At 45.8% G+C, this 23,183-nt stretch overlaps 2 protein-coding genes across 4 annotated transcripts; both read right to left on the bottom strand.

The window, feature by feature from the left end:
• Nucleotides 1-260: 260 nt before the first annotated feature.
• Nucleotides 261-6,622, bottom strand: SDF2L1 (stromal cell derived factor 2 like 1). Its single transcript, XM_083717712.1, has 3 exons — nucleotides 6,305-6,622; nucleotides 2,519-2,715; nucleotides 261-849 (listed from the first exon to the last, which is right to left on the bottom strand). Exons 1-3 carry the CDS (start codon nucleotides 6,510-6,512, stop codon nucleotides 571-573), a joined length of 684 nt encoding a protein of 227 aa, XP_083573838.1. The 5' UTR covers nucleotides 6,513-6,622; the 3' UTR covers nucleotides 261-570.
• Nucleotides 6,623-12,297: 5,675 nt separating this feature from the next.
• CCDC116 (coiled-coil domain containing 116) lies at nucleotides 12,298-22,787 on the bottom strand. 3 transcript variants are annotated; one of them, XM_083717137.1, is made up of 6 exons: nucleotides 22,649-22,740; nucleotides 22,583-22,616; nucleotides 21,500-21,618; nucleotides 19,220-19,762; nucleotides 15,185-16,078; nucleotides 12,298-13,209 (listed from the first exon to the last, which is right to left on the bottom strand). In XM_083717137.1, the coding sequence occupies exons 3-6, from the start codon at nucleotides 21,557-21,559 to the stop codon at nucleotides 12,334-12,336; spliced, it is 2,373 nt and encodes a 790-aa protein (XP_083573263.1). In that variant the 5' UTR covers nucleotides 21,560-21,618; nucleotides 22,583-22,616; nucleotides 22,649-22,740; the 3' UTR covers nucleotides 12,298-12,333. The 3 variants fall into 3 exon arrangements, with proteins under 3 accessions (XP_083573263.1, XP_083573262.1, XP_083573264.1); XM_083717136.1 differs by lacking the exon at nucleotides 21,500-21,618 and having other exon boundaries at nucleotides 22,649-22,787; XM_083717138.1 differs by having other exon boundaries at nucleotides 22,583-22,754.
• Nucleotides 22,788-23,183: the final 396 nt, after the last annotated feature.

Below are 23,183 nucleotides of genomic sequence, written 5' to 3'. Positions count from 1 at the left end.
TCCTTTACTCCAAAATACTCAACTACATATTTCCCAAGAGATACAAATGAACGCTAGCAGCAAATGATGCATAATGGGAGCTAAAAAGAATAGGACTGAACTACAGAAATTTTGGCAGGATTATAAAGTATTTTATCTACAAAACTTTTAATCTCTTCCTACACTTACATTATAGCACCCCCCACACCTTCTGGTTGTTGCTAAAAGCAAGGTTTCCATACAGATATTTTTAATGAGTTTACATAAAACTTGTGAAAGAATTACAAAAATTTAAGTTTTATTGCACTTTGGATTAGATTGTTTACACAGCAAGTGACTATTTTCTTAGTTAAGGGAAAGAAGGAATGAGATAAGAAAAAGGAAATGACTTTTGAAAATAGATGGGGGCCCAAACAACAAATCTAACTTCTTTCCAGTCTGAATTCACCAAAATTGCAGTTACTCATGAAAACATTGACCTGCAAATATATTCCAGTGTCTTAACAATATTGGAAAATGAGGGTGGTGTTTAAAGAAAGGAACCAGCTCATACACTTTGGTGGACTCTAACATAAAATGTCGACCACACATTCAGAGCTCATCGTGCTTTGTAGAGTCCAAGCTGGGCTTAATGAAAACACCTTCCATAGCTTTCCAGTAGTTGTGATGATTAGGAGAATGTATGCCATGGACTTCCCGCTGTCCCCTGATTGGATGGCCATACTGTTCGCCTGTTACTGTAAGGAACACATCCGTTCCTATGTGCTTGAAACGTACTGCGTCGTCTCGCTCCCAGTATGTCCCACTGCATTGCACTGTCCACACATCTAAGTCATCTCCTTCTCCATCATCACCAAAGGCGCTAACTTCCTATAAGAACAAAAAGGGTGGGGGTAGATATTGTTTGCGTGTGTGTGATATCACACAAGCAGAATGACAATAGTACATGGAAATGATAAAATGATCCGGTACCCACTTCAAAATAATAATGCAATGTATTGTATTCTACTCAAGGTTGACCCACTGAAATTAATGGAATTAAATTAGTCATTTTTATTCATTTCCATGGGTCTACTCTTGAGTAGGATTAGAACTGGCTACAAACAAATATAACAGAGTGTAGGAGACACTTGACCCTCCAGGTCAGGCATAGGCAAACTTGGCCCTCCAGATGTTTTTGGGACTACAACTCCCATCACCCCTAGCTAACAGGACCAGTGGTCAGGGATGATGGGAATTGTAGTCCCAAAACATCTGGAGGGCCAAGTTTGCCTGTGCCTGCTCCAGATATTGCTGAACTACAACTCCCATCACCCCTGGTCACTGACCATGCTTGCTGGGGTTGACTGGAGTTGTAGTTCAGCAACGTCTCAGGGGCTAAATGAAATGTAACTCTGTTTTTAGAATCTAAATGCCAAAACCAAGTGTTACTGAAATAATCAGAAATAGTAAGATGGAAGTGGGAAATGAAGTACATTATCAGTGGGTTGCTTATGATCAAATAAGAACAAAATAACTATGAAGGATAGAAGTGCAAAGCCCACAGTTAACATCTTGCATTTGCCTTGGACCTGGTAGGTATCTTTAATCCAGCCACAATCCTTCAGACTATTTACTGTAACACAGGGATAATAATACTGGGTAAGGGGTATTAGTATTTGCCCTGCCTTTTGACATTTAAGGTATTTGTTCTGTAGGACCCACTATAATCTATAGTATTCTGTTTCTTTCTTGAACTATTTTACTTGTTCTAATAACTCTATAAATTATTTTACTTGTTTTAGTTTTAACCAGCTGCAAAACCTTATTGTAAAGGTCAGATAAGAGATCTTATTTGAAGCATTTTGAACATTTTAAATTACTATATGAATACTAAATAGCATTTCATTAAGCACATCATAGAATCTAGAGTAATAGGAGATTTTTTGTACAGTACTGCAGAGAAGCCACTCAGATTTTCTCTCTCCTCTATGTATTCATGTTCCACAGCAAGTCAATAGCAACTACAATGGAAGAAGTTCACAAACTACAGACTGGGACAAGGTTATCTTCTGTTGTACATCTAAGAACCAGCCTTTAACATATATCAGTGTGAATTAGGGGCATATTACCAATAGTCCACCACTATGAATACAACCTAAGCCACAGCAACAACCACTTTCTGCATACTTAAGAAGTGTTATCCGGGCCACCCCTCTGCAAATCACATTCTCTTCTACATCAAGAGAGAAATTAAGTAGAGGAGGATATAACACATATCAAGAGACATGCAATTCTGCATTGGGACTCATTTCTGAGTAAACATGCATAGAATTGAATGGCATATCTTTATAATAAAATTGTATACTACATATGGAAAAGCACAACTGATATTTTAATCTGTTCCTTCATAACTTTCCAATTCAATTTAAGAGTAAACTCCATTATGCCTTCATAACTTTCCAATTCAATTTAAGAGTAAACTCCATTTTTATTTGCTTACATTTTTTGAGACACTTGAAATAAGTAAACAAGTATGAAGGACAAGCTCTGGTTTTACCTGATTATTGGAGAGTGGTGATGGGAAGTGGTGGGTGTGCAAGTTTTTCCCTGTATTAACATGGGTAAGGCGTACTGTTTGCCCACACTTTACAGGCGTTCCTCGCTGGCAGGACCCATCAGTTTTGCCTCTGATCCGCCAATAGCTGTTAGCATCATCAGAAACTTCAACTCCAGTTACTGACTGTTGACCACTTCCTATAAACAAAACAATTGCTATATAGTCATTGTGTGCAGATACAGAGGCAGGTAATAAGACTTTGTCATAAAACTGGGCCAAGTGAGGTTGCTCCACCTGCTTGTTCTTTCTTTCCTGAGAACACTGCTCTCTTCAAAAAACAAACAAAAAAGCAGATCATCCCCCCTCTTCTACAGAGATCTGTGAGGCCCCTTCTCTTTTTGCTTCAGCATGCCTTTGGTTTCCGCCCCTGCCATTATTAAGCTTTATTTGGATTTTAACTTACTATTTTGAATTTGGCTTTTATATGCTGCAATTTATTTCTTTTTATGATTGTTGTGTATGCTTCAGTTATGTTTTTGTGCAGCCTTCTGTGTCCTCAGACAGAAAAGCAGGATAAAAATAATAAATTTAATGTTTCTAAACTTTCTATGTCCAATGGGAGCAATTAACCATGACAGATAATTTCCATTTCCATGTACAGATATTTTATTATTTACTTTTGTATGTACTGGAACTAGCTCCCTTGAGGCTTTGGTAATAATACAGGATGTAAATTTAGAAAAGAATACAGAAACATCTATACCAGGGTATGGCTATTGTTGAAAACAGAATGCTGAACATGATGCATCTCCACACCTGGGGGACTCTTCATATTGTATGTCCTTGATATATATATATATATATATATATATATATATATATATATACATATATATATATATATAGAAAGAGAGAGAGAGAGATTCCTTGTAGGCAGGTCAGTAAGCTGCTATTAGCCATAATAGGCAAAAATTGAAGCTCCCTGTTCAGAAGCAGTCTCTCAGCAAAGATATCCATTACTTTATTGTCCTGCATGTTGATAAGCTTCATGCAAAGGTATCTGGCTGGGGGCAGCGTAGGAAACAGGATGTCAGATTATTAAGACCTTTAGGTCTGACCTAGCAGATCTCTCTTCTTATGTTCTTTATAAAAGATCAAATAAGCTCCTGGTGGAGAAACTTATTCAGTGGTTAACACTTTCACCATGCAAACTTCAGCAGTTGCCAGAAGCCCCTGATACATTCTAAGCACATCATTTCCCCTCAAAGAAGCCTGGGAACTGTAACTTGTTAAGGGTGCTGGGAACTGTATCTAGGTGAGGGGTAAACTACAGTGCCCAGAATTCTTTGAGGGAGTGAATCAGAGAATCGTAGAATTGGAAGGGACCACAAGGGTCATCTAGTCCAACCCTCTGAAATGCAGTAATGAATGTGCATTAAAGGTAAAGTGTGTAAGTAGTTTAGCATTAGATGACTCTACCTCTCACTGGCTCTAGTTCTGCCTACTCTTTGGGCTTCCACCTGACCAGCCCCTATGGGTACCAGCCACCACTGCAGAGAAGGCATCCTGTTCTGTTCTGCCTAAGACACCTATTTTGAACACGATGGGACCCACCTTCCCAATCTCACCTCTATCCCTTGCCTCACCTGGCCCCTTCTTCCCTTCCCTTGTTCCCTCTATAATGAACATTCCCTCACTCACCATGGCCCTCTTACTACAGGGGTAGCCAACATGGTGCCCTCCAGGTGCTGCTGGACTACAACTGTGACCCTGGCTGGGGCTGATGGGAGTTGTAGTCCAGCAGCAACTGGAGGGCACCATACCAGCTACCCCTGTATCGTGGTAACCAAATCAAAGTGTGCATAATTGAAATGGCCACATTTTCTCCCCACGCCTCCATTTCTCCTTTCCCTGACGTGTTTCCCTGTGTCTGTTTTACACTTCAGACACCCTTGGGACTGGGCATACCTGCCATACCTGTTCTTTCATAAAACACCATGGCCACGTTTGGTTCCTCCTCCCTCTTGATCCCTTTTTCCTTTTGGGGTTCTGCCTTTTGCCACTGAGAAGTCTGTGGGCACTGCCTGTTTTATCACCAACACCTCCTAAACCACTTTGGGAGTCTTTTCAGGGCCTGTCGCACTGGGGTATGTTTTTTCCTCCTCCCTCCTGATGCCTTTTTTTCTTATGGTTTACTCATTTTCCGACTGTAAAAGCCTGAGGGGAGAGGGCTGTTTTATCATGGGCATCTCCCAAGTTGCTCTGGGACATGGCCATGATTTATGTTGGGGGGTGCAGGGCAGCTACCTGTCATTATCCTCTGCCAAGCAGATTCAGAATGAAATGTCAGCTGCTTTAAACTGCTTTCTTTTGACCCCAAGGGCTCAGAAAAACCCATAAAAATCTTTCTGCAATTTCTACTTTTAGTCGAAATTGCATTTCTACTAAAAATAGGTATTTTTATTTACTTACATGATGGGGGGAGCACCTCCTATGCCCATGCTCTGGGAACCTGTTTATGCTGATGAGGAGTACAAAACATTATCACCACCACTACTCAGGAGTGCCAGCTTGGCTGTGGGTGCCCTGGGCTGTGGGTGCCCTGAAGCGTGCATGGCCCTGGCCCTGAAATTTGTGGGTGCCCAGCAGGGCCGGATTTAGGTTTGATGAGGCCTTAAACTACTGAAGGTAATGGGATCCTTTATATGTCCAGCTGTCCTTTGCCAACAACAAATTGTTGCTGTTTGTTTTTTGTGTTGAACATATGCTATATGGTAATTTACGGACCTAATAGGTATCTAAAGCCATTTGCACATAACAAAATATGCAGAATGTAGGCACCCTTTATATAGAAATGAGCAAACCAGTGATATTTTAGGGAGCAGGCTAGCAGGTGGGGCCCATTACTTTCATCATAGGAGCCTACACAACACAAAACACTATTGCTGTATGTAGTTTTTTTATTTTCTATTTAGGAAATGTACATCCAGTTTTTCTTTTCCTTTTAATTTTTTGGGCCCCCCCCCCAAGAGAGCGGGGCCCTAAGCTATAGCTTGTTTAGCTTATACGTAAATCCGGCACTGGTGCTCTGGGCCCCCCAGCACCTATGCCACTACAGTGGTACCTCGGGTTATAGACACTTCAGGTTACAGACTCCGCTAACCCAGAAATAGTACCTCGGGTTAAGAATTTTGTTTCAGGATGAGAACAGAAATAGTGTGGTGGCAATGGGAGGCCGTATTAGCTAAAGTGGTACCTCAGGTTAAGAACGGACCGCTGGTACGAATTAAGTTCTTAACCCGAGATACCACTGTACAGTGGTACCTCGGGTTAAGTACTTAATTCCTTCCGGAGGTCTGTTCTTAACCTGAGGTACCACTTTAGCTAATGGGGGCCTCCTGCTGCCGCCGCGCCGCCAGAGGACGATTTCTGTTCTCATCCTGAAGCAAAGTTCTTAACCCAAGGTATTATTTCTGGGTTAGTGGGTCTGTAACCTGAAGCGTATGGAACCTGAAGCGTATGTAATCCGAGGTACCACTGTACTGCTAATGGCAGCCTTCCTCTGAAGACCACTAGCTGGGAAAACGAAGCGGGGCTCTGACGGGCCCTCGGGTGTCTAACCCGCCCCACAGCCTCCCCCTGGGGCCGAGAGGGGTTTCATTTCCTCCCGGCAGCCGCGCGGCTCTTTCCTCTTTCCCCCGCTCTGTTACAGATTCCGGCCGCCGCCCTCCCTTCCTCTGTCTCGGCTCGCCTCCCGCCCGAACCCCGCCCGAGTCGTCTCCTCACCGGATCCGTACTTGACCTCGTGCGAGTGCAGCCGCACGTTGTGCCGGGTGTTGAGCAGCTTCAGCACCGAGCCGCAAGTGACAGCGCCCTCCTCGGCTCCCGTCGCCAGGCCCGAGCCGCACACGAGGAGGAGCAAAGAGAGCGGCGACAACGGCCAGGAGCGGGAAGCCAGGGGCCGGAAGCCGCCGCGACCACCCGGTCCCCGCATCCCCCCGAGTCCCTCAGCACCGCGACGGCGACGGAGGCGGCTGAGGTAAACGGCGAACTGTCGCCTCAGGACCGTTTCCGCCACCGGCGCCTGGCGCGGACCAATCAGCGGCTGCCAACGGCGCCCACGCGCTACCCCGTCTTGCCGTCGGCTCGCGAAAGCAACGAAGGAGATGCTCATTGGTGCGCGGCGGCGGAGCGGCCAATCGGGTGTTGCGGCGTGGCGGAGGAACGCGCCTCCCCCTCCTCGCCTTTTCCCCCAACCCCACCCCTCCTTCCCGAGAAAGGGGCGGGGCCGAAGCGAAATAGGAAAGGCGAGATGCTGAGGCGGCCAACTGGCTCTCTCAGGGGCTGACTCCGCTGAGACACGGGTTCGAGCCCCGTCCTCTCCCCAAACAATTCAGCCCAAAACTGCAGGTTCTCTTCTCTTCTGTCTGAAAGAAGGCGCTTTGCCCGTTTCAGATTTTATGTCCTTTCCTTTAGAAAAGTGTTCCGCCGAGAGGAAAGACGCTTTACATTATAAACTTAGGCATGTTTGAAAAATTGGATAGCCTACATGCAATTATTTAACTGCCTTGTCAGGGTGATTTTTTTTAAAAAAATAATATTACTGTGGAGCAGTAATCGTCAATCTTTAAAGAGCTGGGACCTCCAAACATTGCCTTTGGGGACCCATATGTTACATATTATTAGCTATATATTTGTATGGTGGCATTATTATCATTGATGTATTTAATCGCCTTCTAAATCAAGGCGATTTACATATAAATAGCAACAGTTAAACACACACAAACAACAAATATATTTGAAGCAGGACTTAAAACCCTAACAAGTGGGTACATGTGGCGAAGACCCTGTTATAAGAATTCTAAGGTCTCTAACATAGAATAAATGTTCATAAATGTACAAGGCAAACACACACACATAAGTATATAAACCATGTGTCTGAAATAGTACAGGAGAGCAAGCCATTTTGACTCTCCCAAATTGACCTCAAATATTTCTCTGCAAGGAGGAAGGAAATGGGAAAAGCTTTCCAATTGTCTTTGGACTGTAGGGGTCTGCACCTCCCTGCAAATACAGTCTGGCAAGTATCTGTTAAGCTGAGCAAACTATCAATATCTGCAAGAGATTCGGGAACTAAATCTACCCAGGAAATGCAATTATTGTAAGTAAGGCATTATCAGGTATCCTGGCAGACAGGAGAGAAGCAACACTCTCAAATTTCTGCTGGAGATCACCTCCGTCTGTGATGTAGGTATGATGTTTTTTTGAGGGGGGGTGTTGGGTTACAGGGTGTGCAATTTCCAAAGTCTTTATAGGGGTTTGCGCTCCATTGTTTGGGGTCTCTCTTAACTCCTTGCTAGGAGGGGAGGGAATAATAAAGAGAAAAATAAAGATCTGCCTTGCTTTCTATGAAACTTGCCTCCATCTATTCATCATGGACTTAGGGGACTGAAGCCCTTGGGGAGTTTGGCAGCAAAAGCCAAACCCTCTATTTTTTTCTATAACAACTCATTTATCTATCCTGGGAAAGCCTGTCAGAACAAAAGCATCTCCGGCTCCTTCCGGAAAGTGCAGACAATGCACACGTGTTTTATCTCGACAGCAATACTGTTCCATGGGGGAATAAAATATTATTCTTTCTTAAATTTGTATACCATCCTATACCCGCAGGTCTCAGGGCAGCTCCCAACATAAAATCACAACATAAAAAACAAAATATATGATAAAAATAAAAATACATAATAAAATCACAATATAAAAAACAAAATATATAATAAAAATAAAAATACATAATAAAATCACAACATAAAAAACAAAATATATAATAAAAAATACATAATAAAATCACAATATAAAAAACAAAATATATAATAAAATCACAATAAAAAAAACATAATAAAAATAAATACAAAAATAAGAACAAGAACAACCCAATAATCCCCTCCTCCCCAACACATTTTAAAAGGGCGTTGGATGTCAATCAGCCAAAGGCCTAGTTGAAGAGGAATGTTTTTGCCTGGCACCTAAAGGGGTGTACAATGAAGGCGCCAGGTGGGCCTCCCTGGGGGGAGCATTCCACAGATAGGGAGCCACTGCAGAAAAGGCCCGTTCTCGTGTTGCCACCCTCTGGACTTCTTGTGGAGGAGGCACAAAAAGAAGGGCATCAGAGGATGGTCTCAGGGTCTGGGTAGGTTCATATGGAGACTGGCGGTCCTTGAGATATGGCAGTCATGTGGCGTTTAAGGCTTTATATAAGTCAAAATCAGCCCTTTGAAAAGGGGCAGGCACATTAAAAGCTATTTTTTATAGGTCCCGGCCGAGCACCTGAAGACTAAAATTAGTTCAGGGACACATACCAACCAGGCAAACACACGTGAGGAGACTGTGAACCAGGAGGGCTGTGACTGAGGATGGGGTCTGAGATCATCTCAAAGGCCAGCTAAGCCCTTTGTTCCCCAGGCCTGAGGTCCAGCCAATCCTTGCAGTATTATTATTATTATTATTATTATTATTATTATTAACCCTTCTCACTCTAAGTTCCCAGTGTGGGTTACACCATTAAAGCACAATGTCAAAAACAGTTTTAAAAAGCCTACATCCCAGAAATAAGTGGTTGTCAAAATATATACCTCAAGCGGCAAAAACCAAGGGAAAGAGGTGCTGCTTCAGCGTCCAGAGATAACTGTACAATACAGCTCTGTGGGGAAGGCGTTTGACAGCTTAGGGGCTGCCACAGAGAAGGCCCTCTCCTAGCCCCCACCCCCCACAAGCTGAGAACAAAGGAGCTACCTCTCAGTGAGGGATTAACCAGTTTCCTTTCCAAATATTCTGGTGCTTTGAGATTAATTTATCAGAGCATGTATTTTCTCCCGGGGACGACACACTTTTCCGAAGAAGAATTACTTAAATCGGTGGTTGGGATGCTAGGAGGGAGCGTCAGTCTGGTGTCCTTTTTGCACTAACCGTGTAGATTTCCTTATCGCCTGGAAAGACCAAGCAAAAAACCGAATGGAGGGGGGGAGTGAGGAGAGGAAGGAAGAAAGGAAGCAATCTGGTGCAGCCTGACACTTCGCATAATGCATTTGTATTTCATGAGAAACGGCAGCTCCTTCCTGTTAAGGCCGACAATGGCTCATGCTGTTTTTCTGAAACAGGGCAAAACAGATGTCTCGGGATGCCAGCTTAGCCATAGAAAATCAATCCTATGGGGCTTTAGCTGGCACCTGTTTATTTTCTGGGAGGTCACCAACCCCCCAAGGCTTTTAGTACAGTTTGTGTTGTGCTCCTTAACAATGCATTTCAGCCGTATTTTTAAAGCAACAACAACACACACACACACGCAAAACTAAAACGACAAGTTGTAATTGCCTTTAGAATAGCTGCTGTCAAAGAACTTGGTTGGCGTTGAAATATTATCCGGCCTGTCTTTTCTTTACTGCTCTGATAATTCATTGCCACTTTCCCACAGTGGCGGATGTACTGGGAGACCCACAGACTGAGATGGAGAGCTCCATTCCAGACCATGCTGCTGGATGGAAGAAGGAGCAGAGACACATAGCTGGCTCAAAGCAAGCTTTTTATTATTTTATTATATTAGTTTCCTCTTTCTATTTCTTGCAATCTTGAAGGAAAAGATGGTTTCGTGGAACCACAGCAGGCCAGAGCTTAGTGATAAATAAAGACATTCAGAGAACAGCTCAAAGCTCAAACGTTGCATCCCTTGCAGCCGGGTTCCTTTCTGCTGCTACAATTTTGACTTTTGCAGTGATAGAGAAGTCAAATATGCCCCCCTCCCCAGTCCTCTCTGTGTGGGACCACAGCTCCCATCATCCCTGGATGAGCCAACTGGAGATGATGGGAGTTTTAGTCCAGCAAAATCTGTGGGCCCAAAGATAAAGAACATGGGCAGTGGCTCTCAAGTAGAGGTCTTTCACATCTCTTGGTCAACCTAAGACAGGGGTTTTTCAGCAAGGGGCCGGTCCACTGTCCCTCAGACCTTGTGGGGGGCCAGACTATATTTTGGAAAAAAATAATGAATGAATTCTTATGTCCCACAAATAACTCAGAGATGCATTTTAAATAAAAGCACACATTCTACTAATGTAAAAACACGCTGATTCCTGGACCATCCGCAGGCCGGATTTAGAAGGCAATTGGGCTGGATCCGGCCCCCAGGCCTTATTTTGCCTACCCATGACCTAAGCCTTCATATTGGAGAAGTCAAGCATTGAACCCAGGGCCCGCTGTTTCAGCTATACATTTTGGAAAATTCTGTCACCGTGCACTTGGACACCTCTTAAGATGTGGTAACCAAATTTTGCTTGATTGTTCCTGAGATCAAGGAGTGAGTTTTTGTCTATGTTTGGATACAGATGGATACCATTTTGAATGAAGATACTGGACTTAAGCTTTCACAACTGCACCACTCTTTTGGTTTCTTGGAATTCCCAAGCAACACCAAGTATGAGACTGTTAGTTCATTATAAGCAGGCATAGGCAAACTCTGCCCTTCAGATGTTTTGGGACTACAACTCCCATCATCCCTGACCACTGGTCCTGTTAGCTAGGGATGATGGGAGTTGTAGTCCCAAAACATCTGGAGGGCAGAGTTTGCCTATGCCTGATTATAAGGGATAAAGTTTTGCTCTATAAGACGCACCAGACCACAAGATGCACCTAGTTTTTGGAGGAGGAAAGCAAGAAAAAAAAATATTCTGAATCTCAGAAGCCAGAACAGCAAGAGAGATCGCTGCGCAGTGAAAGCAGCAATCTCTCTTGCTGTTCTGGCTTCTGGGATAGCTGCGCAGCCTGCATTTGCTCCATAAGAAGCACACACATTTCCCCTTGCTTTTTAGGGGGGAAAAAGTTATAGAGCAAAAAATATGGTAAATGGGTATGCTTAGGGACACCCATGAAATGGGACTAAATCTGTCCCCAAGCGAGGTATTGTGCTATTTCACCATGTCCTAAATAGCAACTTTATCCCATAAAACATAGCGAAGCAATTGAAAACCAAGCCAGCTTTATCTTCATGGGTCTGCTTTGGTTTTGCATTTGGTCATTCTATAGCAGAGAAGCCAGTGTGGTCCCCTCTAGATGTTGTTGGACTACAAACCCCATCAGCCCCAGCCAGCATGATGAACGGTTAGGAATTATGGGAGTTCTAGCCCAACAACATATGGAAGAAACCCATGCTGAGTACCAACTTGAGTCCATTATTTCAGTAAGGCCTCACTGAGCTGGATTCAACCTTAGGCACATAAATTACACACATTTATGGAATTTCTACCTAAAGCAAGTATAAAATATTTGGCATCTGTTGATCTCCAGCTCGGTGGTGGAATGGCAGAGAGTAGAAAGCAGGCAGACCAGTAGCAGGTGGAGCATGGCCAACTCATTCTAGCTTTACCCCCATCCTCTTCCCTACCAAGTTCTACAAGGTCAAAACTGAGACAGGGGAGGAGGAAGCTCATAGTCAGTGGACTACTTGTAAGTAAGAAGGCAGGCAGATAGGGCTTGGATGAGGGCAGAGGTAAATGGGGCAGTGTCTCATTTGCCTTAATGGGTCAACCTCCCCTGCTTTAGGTTCTGAACCGCTCTGAAATGACAGTAGAACATAACTTCATCATGTGCCACAATGGAAGCTAAAAGAGGTTGTAAAATAACAGTCTGCAAATATTATTCTCTCTCATCAGCTAATGGACTTCTTCTCTGAGACCTTCCACAGATTCTGTAGTTGGGCATATACAGTACATATAAATTACAAAACCACGAGGGTATACAAACCTATATGCTTTATTGCTATTATACCAGTTTTAGATTTTGGGCAGATGAGTTTTGCTACCTTCCTCGCTGAGGCTAGACCTTCGAGACGACGAGTGTTTCTTCAAATGTTCTCCAGAGTTCTGACTTGGAGCTCCTACTTCGGGCAAAACAGTCCCTGACCCTCTGGCCCCGTCAGGGTCTATGTTTAATTTTTGAGAAGACGATGCCTTTGGCGTCACATCGAGTGGCGACTGGTCTTCAGAATCTGGAGCTTCAAGCAAGGTTTTGCTGTCTTCAGAAGTGATAGATCTCCTTGATACGAATTGGTCTGGAAGTCCTTCACCCTCTACAGATAACTCCTCAGATTCGCCCTCTCCGAAAGCAACTATATCAAAAATATTTGTTTCTTGGCTACCCTCTTGATGGCTACTGGACTCTATTTTTTGCAGTATGCCTGACTTCACTTCCTTCTCCACGACGCTTTTCATCACCACGACTTTGCCAGTGGGCATGTCAGATTTGAACAGGACACTCTTCTTCTCCCCCAATTTTTTCTGCAGGTCCCAAAGGACCCTCTTTTTCTTACCTTTCTTCTTGTCTTTCTGTTTCGGGGTCTTGGGCCTCGGTTTGCGTGGTGCGTAGATCTCGTCGTGGACTTTTGACCAGTCGATTTGAGACGACAGCCGTATCCCACTGCCCTTAACTCTCTTGTAGCCGAACATGATCTCCAGCAGGACCTTGGTTACAGGAACCGAGATGAAGCCCAGCTTCTCGGAAAGAAGGGTTTCGTAGTTGTACTTGTACAAGATGAGCTTGGCTGCGTTTTCAATCAGGAAATCAATGATGGCTTGCTTCGGGAGGGGCTTGCCTTGCAGGCGGGCACGCTTAATGTCGCTGGGGCTGATGATACGCCTTGAGACAGCAGGCTTGGAACAGTGGAAAGGGAAGACAGAAAGTGTTGAAAGAGCTACTTAACAATGCCATAAAGGTAAAGGGACCCCTGACCATTAGGTCCAGTCGTGGCCGACTCTGGGGTTGCAGCGCTCATCTCGCTTTATTGGCTGAGGGAGCCAGCGTACATCTTCCGGGTCATGTGTCCAGCAGGACTAAGCCACTTCTGGCGAAACACAACAGCGCACGGAAACACCGTTTACCTTCCCGCCGGAGCAGTACCTATTTATCTACTTGCACTTTGACATGCTTTCGAACTGCTAGGTTGGCAGGAGCTGGGACCGAGCAATGGGAGCTCACCCCGTCACGGGGATTCGAACCGCTGACCTCCTGATCTGCAAGTCCTAGGCTCTGTGGTTTAACCCACAGCGCCACCCGGGTCCCTAACAATGCCATAGGACAATGGTTTTCAACCAGTGTGCCGTGGCACCCTGGGGTGCCCTGAATGATGGTCAGGGGTGCCACTGGTAATAATAGCCTCTGTCCCTCTTTCCTCCCCCACCTCCGATGCCCTCTCACATCTCTGCCACCCAAAGGTTTTCACAGCTGTTTGTTGCAGCAGCCCTGGCTACAAACTCCCCAGGCGAATGGTGCCTCTGGGGCTGGCCAGGGGGTGCCTCTCAGGCCCCTGTGGGGCAGTGTGAGGGGGCATCTCTCTCTGGGGCCTGGGGGGCAGCTCAGAGACCAGGGGTGGCAGCCCAGCGGATTCCCAAGGTGAGGGGAGAAGAGAGGAGACTGAGGGAACACTCCACAAGGGAGGGTGTTCAAAAAAGGGTGAGGGGCTGCCAGCTCTGCAGTCGAGGGGTGACATAACTGGGCTCCTGAGCCCCACAGGGGTGCTGCAGAAAGAATGTAGTTGGTCAAGGGAGCCGTGGACCAAAAAGATTGAAAACCTCTGCCATATGATATAAGGCTTAGAATTTTTAAAAGGATAATAAAGTAAGGCTTGGCTCATATTTTACTGTAGGGATGGGGCCCTTAGGCTGTCGCCCTAGGCCACCCCTGCTTTACACCTTTCTTGGTCATTTTTTCCTGGCTAGTATGTATTCCAGTACATTTCTGAGCACAATTCAAAGTGTTGGTGCTGACCTTTAAAGCCCTAAACGACCTTGGCCCAGTATACCTGAAGAAGCATCTCCACCCCCATCATTCTGCCTGCCCTGAGATCCAGCGCTGAGGGCCTTCTGACGGTTCCCTCATTGCGAGAAGTGAGGCTACAGGGAACCAGGCAGAGGGCCTTCTCGGTAGTGGCGCCTGCCCTGTGGAACACCGTCCCATCAGAAGTCAAGGAGATAAATAACTATACAACTTTTAGAAGACACTGGAAATCAGCCCTGTATAGGTAGGTTTATAATGATGTTTTACTGTGTTTGATGTTTTAATTGTTGGAAGCAACTCAGTCAGATGAGTGGCATACAGATAAATTATTTGCATTTATTGTTGTTGTTGTTGTTGTTGTTGTTGTTACTGTTATTGTTATTATCCCTGAACTCTGATAATGCTTCTTGCTTGTCCGGATAGATGCTAGAGAGGGATGGTTGAGTCAATTAACATTAGTTACTCTACTGACAGTAGCGAGCCATCAGCAAATCACCCCAGCAGGTTGGATTTAACTATTTATTAGCAAAAACGGGTACTGTACTGTTATTTTTGCCAAAGCATTTTGATTATTCTTGTTGCTAACACCTGCATTTTCATTCACACTTTATTTTTTAATACATCGCTCGGCTGGAAAACAGCACCGCAAAATTCAGAAGAAGTGCAAATTTCAAAGGGTGGCTGTGTTTTAGTTCACATATTGTTTTGGAAAGCGCAAATTAAGCAAATTTAAGTGTGGACGGATTCAAACCTTCTCCCCCCCCCCATCTCTATAAGTGGGTAAGGCCTGCAGGACCCTTGTCATACTCCCCAGGCAGGCCGCAGCCTCCCTTTCTTTAGAAATTTACGTACCTGTTTGGACTCAACAACTCCTTGGGTAGAGTCTTTTTTCTGTCTTGGTTTCGGAAGCGGGGGCGGAACGTATTTCGGTTTGGGTGGGGGCTCCTCTGGCGGCGGCCTTGGCTTCGTTTTTGGCAGCGGAGGCGGCACGTATTTGGGTTTGCGCTGAGCTTCCTCAGGCCCCATAGATTTCCGCTTCGATTTTGGAAGGACTGGTGGAGTATATTTTGGCTTGCCCTTCTCTTCCGGGGATGGGGTTATGGATTCTGCCTTTGCTTTCTTCCTCTTCTCCCTCTCCTTGTCCTTCTCCTTCTCCTTCTCCTTCCCCTTGTCTTTCTTCTTCTTCCCCTTCTTCTTTTTCTTCTTCTTCTTTCTCCCCTCTCCCTCCTTCCCCTCTTCGGATTTGGAGTCACCCTCTTCTGACGTGTCCTCTCCGCTCTCGGAGTCGGCTGAGCCGCTCCTCAGCTCCTCTTCGCCCTCGCCTTCCTCGCTCTCCTCCACTGAAGAGGCCCACGGCAGCAGAGGGTGGCCTTGATCGTCGTAAGTGCCCACAAAGGAGAATCCATCCGCCATTGTCACCTCCAGGACTTTGAGGACCGCTTGGTTTATTATGCATTGAAGAGCCGCGAGGATTTTGTTTTCTTCCAAGAAATCTAAGGCTGAGAAAGGTTCGTTTCCTGGATAGTACAAGGGGATGCTACTGGGCGTGGGCCGTTTCAGAACACTGGTAATCTCCTTGTGCAGGGACTCTACGGACATCGTCTGCTTTGGGATCTGTTTCCTGAACTTTGCAAAATAATCTCTGTGCGGTGGGTGTAGCCTAGTGAAAGACTCTGCCAGTTTGGCCCAAATGTGGAAGTGTTCTTGCCGGAAATAGTAACTGTCGCCTGATCGTTCTGAAAATGTCTGCAAGCGAGTAAAGGAAGAGAAAAGAAAGTATATTATAACAGCATCAAAACAAGTAACAAGGGGATGTGTCCGGATTGGATATTCTAGGTGGAAACTGGGAACAGACCATTTCATAACTCCCAGATAAGACAACGGAGGAACGTAAAAAACCACCTTACACTGAACCAAACGATTGGTGCATCTAGCATCCACACCAACACTCTCCAGCCTTAGGCTCCCAGATGTTGTTGTACTAAATTGTTACCCATTGCCTAAGCTGGTTGGGGATGGTGGGTGTTTTAGTCCAACAATATCTCAAGGCCCAAGATGGAAAAGCACTGGTGTATAGTAGTGACTGGCAGAAGCTCCCTGGGGCTTTGGACAACCAATGCCCAAATGCACACTTGCTCTTCCTCTCTCTTAGCTGCTTCATGCAAAGTCAGACCTATTTAACTCATTATTGTAAACACTGGCTGGCAGCAGCTCTCCAGGTTACAGTCAGGGTTCTTGCCCAGCAGGGGTTGAACCTTCCTGCATGGAAAGCAGATGCTATTTCACAGAGCTACCAAAGGCACAGCCAGTGTTCCCATGTCGCTTAGGATTTGCATCCTAATAGAGACTTTTGTCCCTGAATCAAGGGTAGGCAACCTCTTGCCCGCCAAATGCTGCTGGACTACAACTCCCATCATCCGTGACCATGGACCATGCTGGCTGGGACGGATGGGAGTCCAGCAACATCTGGAGGGTCTCAGGTTGTCTACCCCTAGTCTACCCCTACAAACCAAAAAATTTAGCAACCCAGATCAATCAATCAATCCGAATGACTCTCTGAACAATTTCTACGTTCTCCTGTGTCTTTGGGTACTCTGAGCTATTTCCCGACTTTTTCATTTTCCTTTTTTATCACATCAAACCATTCCCACAAACAGCAGAATAGTAAAAAGAAAGAAAGGAAAGAAAGGTTGTTATAGGAGACCTGTGATAATTGCTGCACATTAATAAGTGATCACACAATAGGTACCATTCTTGAAAAGTGTGATTCTCATCGTGGAATGACTATTGTTCACCCTCCCCTTCCATGGGCCCCTCCAGGTGTCATCTTTTATTGTGCATTCATGACGATTTGTGCACACGGAATTATCAGGGAGGTCACACGTGTTCCCGCTTTCGGTCATATTCACCCCTGCAAAAAGTTTTGGGAGAGTCACACCGCTTCCTTTTCAATCAGTGCACATCCCATAACTCCCTGCTGAAATCCCAGAATGTTTTATAGCACAAATGTTCTGGTTTATTTTTGTCCTACTTTTCTTGTGCTATAGCCTGTCCGGACAGCAACGATCTAGTGGCATTGGGAAACACCGTGGAACAAACTGAAGCAGAATCAATATGCCACTAATGCACTGTGATTGTTATATGTTGCAGAATACACTCACAATAAAACACCCGTCTGGAGGAGCCTGTACCCCTCTTTCAGTCCATCCATCCAGTTGTGGATGCCTGCTACGCTGTCCCTGCACAATGGAATTAGAATCGAGGAGCCTTCCCGCAGGAGGAAGGATTCCTTAACACAGATGTGGGCATTGTTCATTCATTGCTGAAGGATGAGCTCTATAGCATTAGAGCAGCGGGGAGGGACATTTTAGGGTCCACAGGACAGATTATTATCAGGATTGGCCTCATGGGCCAGACTTGACAGCTATTTTTTTGGAGGGGGGATATCCACCAGTTAACACCCCACCCGGCGTGACTTTGCCCATGCTTCTCCTTTTAAACCCTTATTGTTGGTGCTTTAAATGGGGAACATGGGGACACTTGCAAAGGTAACTGCTTTAAGGCAGTCTCTGCGCTCCTGTTGGAAGTGCAGGGAATGTCTTAAAGCTTCTCTTTTAAGTGGCTTCTCCCCACTGCAACCCCACCACACACTCAATGGCTTTAATCCTTCATTCATCAGTTGATGAATGGGGATTACTGTATTTATTCGCTCTATAAGACACACCAGACCATAGTTTTTGGAGGAGGAAAACAAGAAAAAAAATATTCTGAATCACAGAAGCCAGAACAGCAAGAGGGATCGCTGCGCAGTGAAAGCAGCGATCCCTCTTGCTGTTCTGGCTTCTGGGATAGCTGTGCAGCCTGCATTCACTCCATAATAATAATAAAAATAATAATTTTTTATTTATACCCCGCCCTCCCCAGCCAAGGCCGGGCTCAGAGCGGCTTACAAGCAATAATAAAAATAAGACACACACACATTTCCCCTGACTTTTTAGGAGGGAAAAAGTGAGTCTTATAGAGCAAAAAATACGGTAAATCCTGCTAGCTAGGCTGCATGATCCTGTTCGTCCCTGATTGTGCAGCCAATGTAAGATTAAACACCGGTGATGTCAGCTGATGGGTAGGTGAGCATGATTTGGAGAAAACTTGACAGGCAAAATTGGACAATTTGATGGGCCAGGTATGGCCCACAGGCCATAGGTCCCCCACCCCTGCATTAGGGTCACAACATAATTCAAGCCTGGGGTGCAACTGCGATTTTTATCTGTCATTAGCTGCGTCACAGGCGCTGTCCAGTAGGATCCTGTGACACTCAAGTTTTATAGAGAACCTTTCCAATTGCCATGCCGTCACTAGCTTTGAAAGAATCACATCACACACACACCCCAGGAACAACACACAGTGCCTTGAGGGCTAAGAACCTGCACCGCTATGAGAACAGTAGGAGATTGCACAGGGAAAAACAGAAGCGTCTGTGCAGGATATTGTCTGCAACCTGACTCAGTAAATGAAATGAGCGTTCAGTGATCTGAAAAAGGCTCAAAGCCATGGCTCCAGGAGGAGGAGGATGGAGTTGGCCACTAGGCATGTGGCTGGAAAAGAACTGCAAAGAGAAGGCTTCCTTTCTACTGCTGGGTCCTGCGATGCAACAATGCACAACTATCTTATGTCCTTGCACATGCATTATGGAATTGCTGGATATAGTACACCACTTCCACACCCATAAACACCTCCCCCCACACACATAGCAGGCTTTTCTGTAGCGGATCCAGACATTTTGTGCAGAAGTTTATTTCCGTGCATGGATTACATTGGCTGGATCAGAGCGGGGAACTCTCAGCGCGGCGCGGGAGGTCCGATCCGTCAAGAAAGTCCTCCAAATACCTCTGCGTGGAATCCTCCGGAAACTCCCTCCCTGGGCCTCTCATCTAGCCTCGGGAGCCTGGCGGCATATTTATCCAGGAGGGACATTTTTCCTTCGAGCCCAGGCTCCCTTCTGCTTGTGAGACATGCTTCCCAGTCGTCTTCAGAGCTGGAAGTGGCCGAGGTGGTGTGGTACCTAGACTGCGAGCTGCAGGAGAAGGACCACGACCTGCTGTCCATGCTGGAGCCAGATTCTTCTTCGATATCAAATATCGGGTCTCCATCCTCGGTCGTCACTCGCCGCAGCTTCCGCACGGCATCCTCAACGATGTTCTGAAGGCTTTCCAGGACCTCCTCGTCAGCTAAGAAATCCACAAACTCTGAGAATTCGTTGGCGAGGTGGCTGCTTTCGCCGTGACTGCTGGAGCGCTGCTTTCGTTTCCCTTTGTCTGGGCTGAAGGCTCTGAACTCAGAAGCTGTGGTGGCGGTGAACTGGTCCCGGAATTGACAGCGGGAAGGTGGCCTCAGGATGTTCCTCCAGGCAGAGGGATCTCCTTGTCTCAGCTGTAGACAAGGAAAAACCAGGGTGAAAAGGGGTCTGAAGTTACTGGGACTGTATCAAAAATGCATGTAACGCCAGCAATGTAGGAAGTGATATAGTGGAGGGGAAAACACAGGGGTGTGTAATTCTGGGACTTTTTTCAGAGCAGGAATTATGACAGGTTTGGCCTGGGTAATTGGCAGCTCTGGTGAGTGGAGGAGGTGATAATAAGGCTTTCAAGTTTATTTGTGGCAGATTAGTCAGAGTGTGAGGAAATAAGCAGGTAGAGGCTAGTCACTGCTTTCCTTTCCTTTGCTGGGGGTCCCTACTTCATGCTAGCAATTTAAATGGTAACACTTCCTTTTACAATTATTTGAATTTTTAATTGCAAGCCAATGTTTACATTTCAGCTGGCTGAAGACCTTTTGTAAAGCTCAATTGGTTTTACAAGTTGAACCAATGCCATCAGAAGCAAGCACTACTGACAGTTGAGTGGTGCTCAGCCCCAGTAAGAGGTCAACAAATCTGTCGATTTTGGTTCCCTAGTTTTCTCATTTTTCAATCTTAATTTCAGCTCTCCACATTTCTGCAGCAATTTGCCTTTTTAAAAAACCTATGAAAATATATCGGCAGAGTGCAAATTTCTCCTGATGAACACAGGTTTACATGCAGTTTTGACTAATATACACGTTTTTGTAAGCAATTTCCTTAAAATCTAATGCATCTGTGTATGTTATTTTCACTAATGTATGCATTCTGTGCATGTTTTCTCGTTCATAGATGCATATTCTTTGGAGAACCGCATTGCAAAATTCAGGTAAAGGTAAAGGGTAAAGGGACCCCTGACCATTAGGTCCAGTTGTGGCCGACTCTGGGGTTGTGGCACTCATCTCGCTTTACTGGCCGAGGGAGCCAGCGTACAGCTTCCAGGTCATGTGGCCAGCATGACTAAGCCACTTCTGGCGAACCAGAGCAGTGCACGGAAACGCTGTTTACCTTCCTGCCGGAGCGGTACCTATTTATCTACTTGCACTTTGGCATGCTTTCGAACTGCTAGGTTGGCAGGAGCAGGGACCGAGCAACAGGAGCTCACCCCGTCGCGGGGATTCAAACTGCCGACAGTCTGATCGGCAAGTCCTAGGCTCTGTGGTTTAACCCACAGCGCCACCAGTGTCCCCAAAATTCAGGTAGGTTCAGATAAAACCGGGTTCCTTAAAACTGGGCCCACAATACTCAACTCGTGGCTTCTAGTGGTTATGAGCCATGCATCAGAGCCATGGGAAACCACTAACAGTGACTCCCCTGAAGAACTCTACGATTTGGCAGGAATATAAGGGATCAGGCAGTCCTTGAGGTATCCTGGACGGCAGCTGGCTCTGCTGCTGCCCACTACTTTGAGTGCCGCAACCCCCTCCTGCCACCTAAGACTGGCAAGTCCAATGTCAAAGTAGGGCAGCACCAGAGGGAACTTTGCTTGTTGCGTTTATTATGCCACTTTTTATTCCATGAAGCTCAATGTGCCTGTCATATTCGGTTCTCCCCTTCCTCATTTAACCCCTAAAACAACCCTGTGAGGTAGGTTAGGCTGAGAGTCAGTGACTGGCCCTAGGTCAGCTTTATGGCTGAGTAGGGATTCGAACCCTGGTCTCCCAGGTCACAGTCCAACACTCTAACCACTACACTGACTCAGCTTGGGTGACTCCCCTTCCTCGAATGGGATGGCCAAGGGCAACCCATTTCTGTCTCTCTTTGGGCCTTACCTGAGGTCCCCTGAGGCTCTCATCATCTGCCAGATAGCCGGAATATCTACGACTCACCATGGTGCTGAAAGGACAGCAGCTGTCCTCTCCTTTCTTTTCACACCTTCTGTCTCCTCTTCCTGCACAAACAGACACACAAAAATAGGAGTGTTGTTATTATTTTACGGGACGCGGGTGGGGCTGTGGGTTAAACCACAGAGCCTAGGACTTGCCGATCAGAAGGTTGGCGGATCGAATCCCCACGACGGGGTGAGCTCCCGTTGCTCAATCCCTGCTCCTGCCAACCTAGCAGTTCAAAAGCATGTCAAAGTGCAAGTAGATAAATAGGTACCGCTCCAGCAGGAAGGTAAACGGCATTTCTGTGCACTGCTCTGGTTCGCCAGAAGTGGCTTAGTCATGCTGGCCACATGACCCGGAAGCTGTACGCCGGCTCCCTTGGCCAATAAAGCGAGATGAGCGCCGCAACCCCAGAGTCACGACTGGACCTAATGGTCAGGGGTCCCTTTACCTTTACCTTTACTATTATTTTACAAAGTGAATTCAAAAGTGAATTCCTGATGAAAGTCTAGGAAGGAAAGTGCTCATCAACATTTTCATAGAGGGAAAATATTTGGTGTGTGAATGATATCGGAGTTTGGTAGCAAAAGATGTGGACCTGGCAAGGGACAGAGGGTTTAATTTTGATATAAATATATAATACTTATAAACCGCCCGCACTTTCAAAACATCACAACGCTATGCAGCAAAACCGTTAAAACGTTGTAAAATTACATAGCCATAAAAACAGAACGATTTGAGCTACGCTCAATCAATTCTATAAAAACACTCAGTGGAACCAAATAGTTTTAAGCAGGAGGTGAAATATCGAAATTGTAGGCACCTGTCAGATATCAGTAGCAGCAGTATTCCAGATTGGTGCCACTGCACTTGGTTTCATGAGGGCTAGAAACTCTGAAAGTTGAGGCAATCAGAATAGAAAAATCCCAGTTCTAATGCACGTATGACAACCAAACCCTTCCATATCCGAGTACGTCCCATACTCAATCTGCCAGCCTTTTTTGAAAAAACCAAACTGCTACTCACAATAGTGTTCATTAAGGGTGAAAAATCCCAGATTATAAGAGGTGAGCCTGGGGTTTCTTTACCTCTCCAAATTCCTCGTTGAGGATCCTGCCCAGCGGGCTACCTAGCATCGAGGGGTTTTGCCAGCGTGAGGAAGTCTCTTGCCTCAAATGTTCACACGGAAGCCAAAGAACTGCTTATGCCTCTCAGAGAATCTTGCTCTGTCATTGTTAGGTAATGGATCCTGTCTGTTTGCCTGTGCGATTCCATTCATTTGCATAGAACATTCCTATCGCAAAGCCCAGCTCTCAAAGCGCGAGTTCAGCTAGCGCAAAGGTGGGGAGCCCTTTGCAGATCAGGGGCCACATTCCCTTCTAGGCAATGCCCAGAGGGCCAGGTGTGAGGGGTGGCCGTGGCCGGAGGCAAAAGGTGGGGGCGGAGCAATGAACGCCAATCTTACCTTTCTACAGTGGGCTGGTTTCTACAAACACACAGACACGCCCCTCTCAGTCCTCCATCCAGATAAGTGAGACTAATGAGCAGAGATCAAGGACCCACTCCTACCAGCCAAACCACCAAAGGAGGATCCAAAATAGATCTGGTGAGGGGTGTGGCCTGGGAA

The sequence above is a fragment of the Podarcis gaigeae genome, assembly GCF_964106915.1.
Source record: "Podarcis gaigeae genome assembly, chromosome: 16".
Taxonomy (NCBI): Eukaryota; Metazoa; Chordata; class Lepidosauria; order Squamata; family Lacertidae; genus Podarcis; species Podarcis gaigeae.
This window is presented reverse-complemented; position numbering and strand designations above follow the sequence as displayed.

Coding starts and splice junctions, on each gene's coding strand:
- SDF2L1 (XM_083717712.1), bottom strand. CDS start 6,512: ATGCGGGGACCGGGTGGTCGCGGCGGCTTCCGGCCCCTGGCTTCCCGC. Junction 2,716..6,304: donor CGAGGTCAAGTACGGATCCG/GTGAGGAGACGA, acceptor TTTTGTTTATAG/GAAGTGGTCAACAGTCAGTA. Junction 850..2,518: donor CACCACTCTCCAATAATCAG/GTAAAACCAGAG, acceptor TTGTTCTTATAG/GAAGTTAGCGCCTTTGGTGA.
- CCDC116 (XM_083717136.1), bottom strand. CDS start 22,692: ATGCTAGGTAGCCCGCTGGGCAGGATCCTCAACGAGGAATTTGG. Junction 16,079..19,219: donor CCGGAGGATTCCACGCAGAG/GTATTTGGAGGA, acceptor ACTCGCTTGCAG/ACATTTTCAGAACGATCAGG. Junction 13,210..15,184: donor GAGTTGTTGAGTCCAAACAG/GTACGTAAATTT, acceptor CACTGTTCCAAG/CCTGCTGTCTCAAGGCGTAT.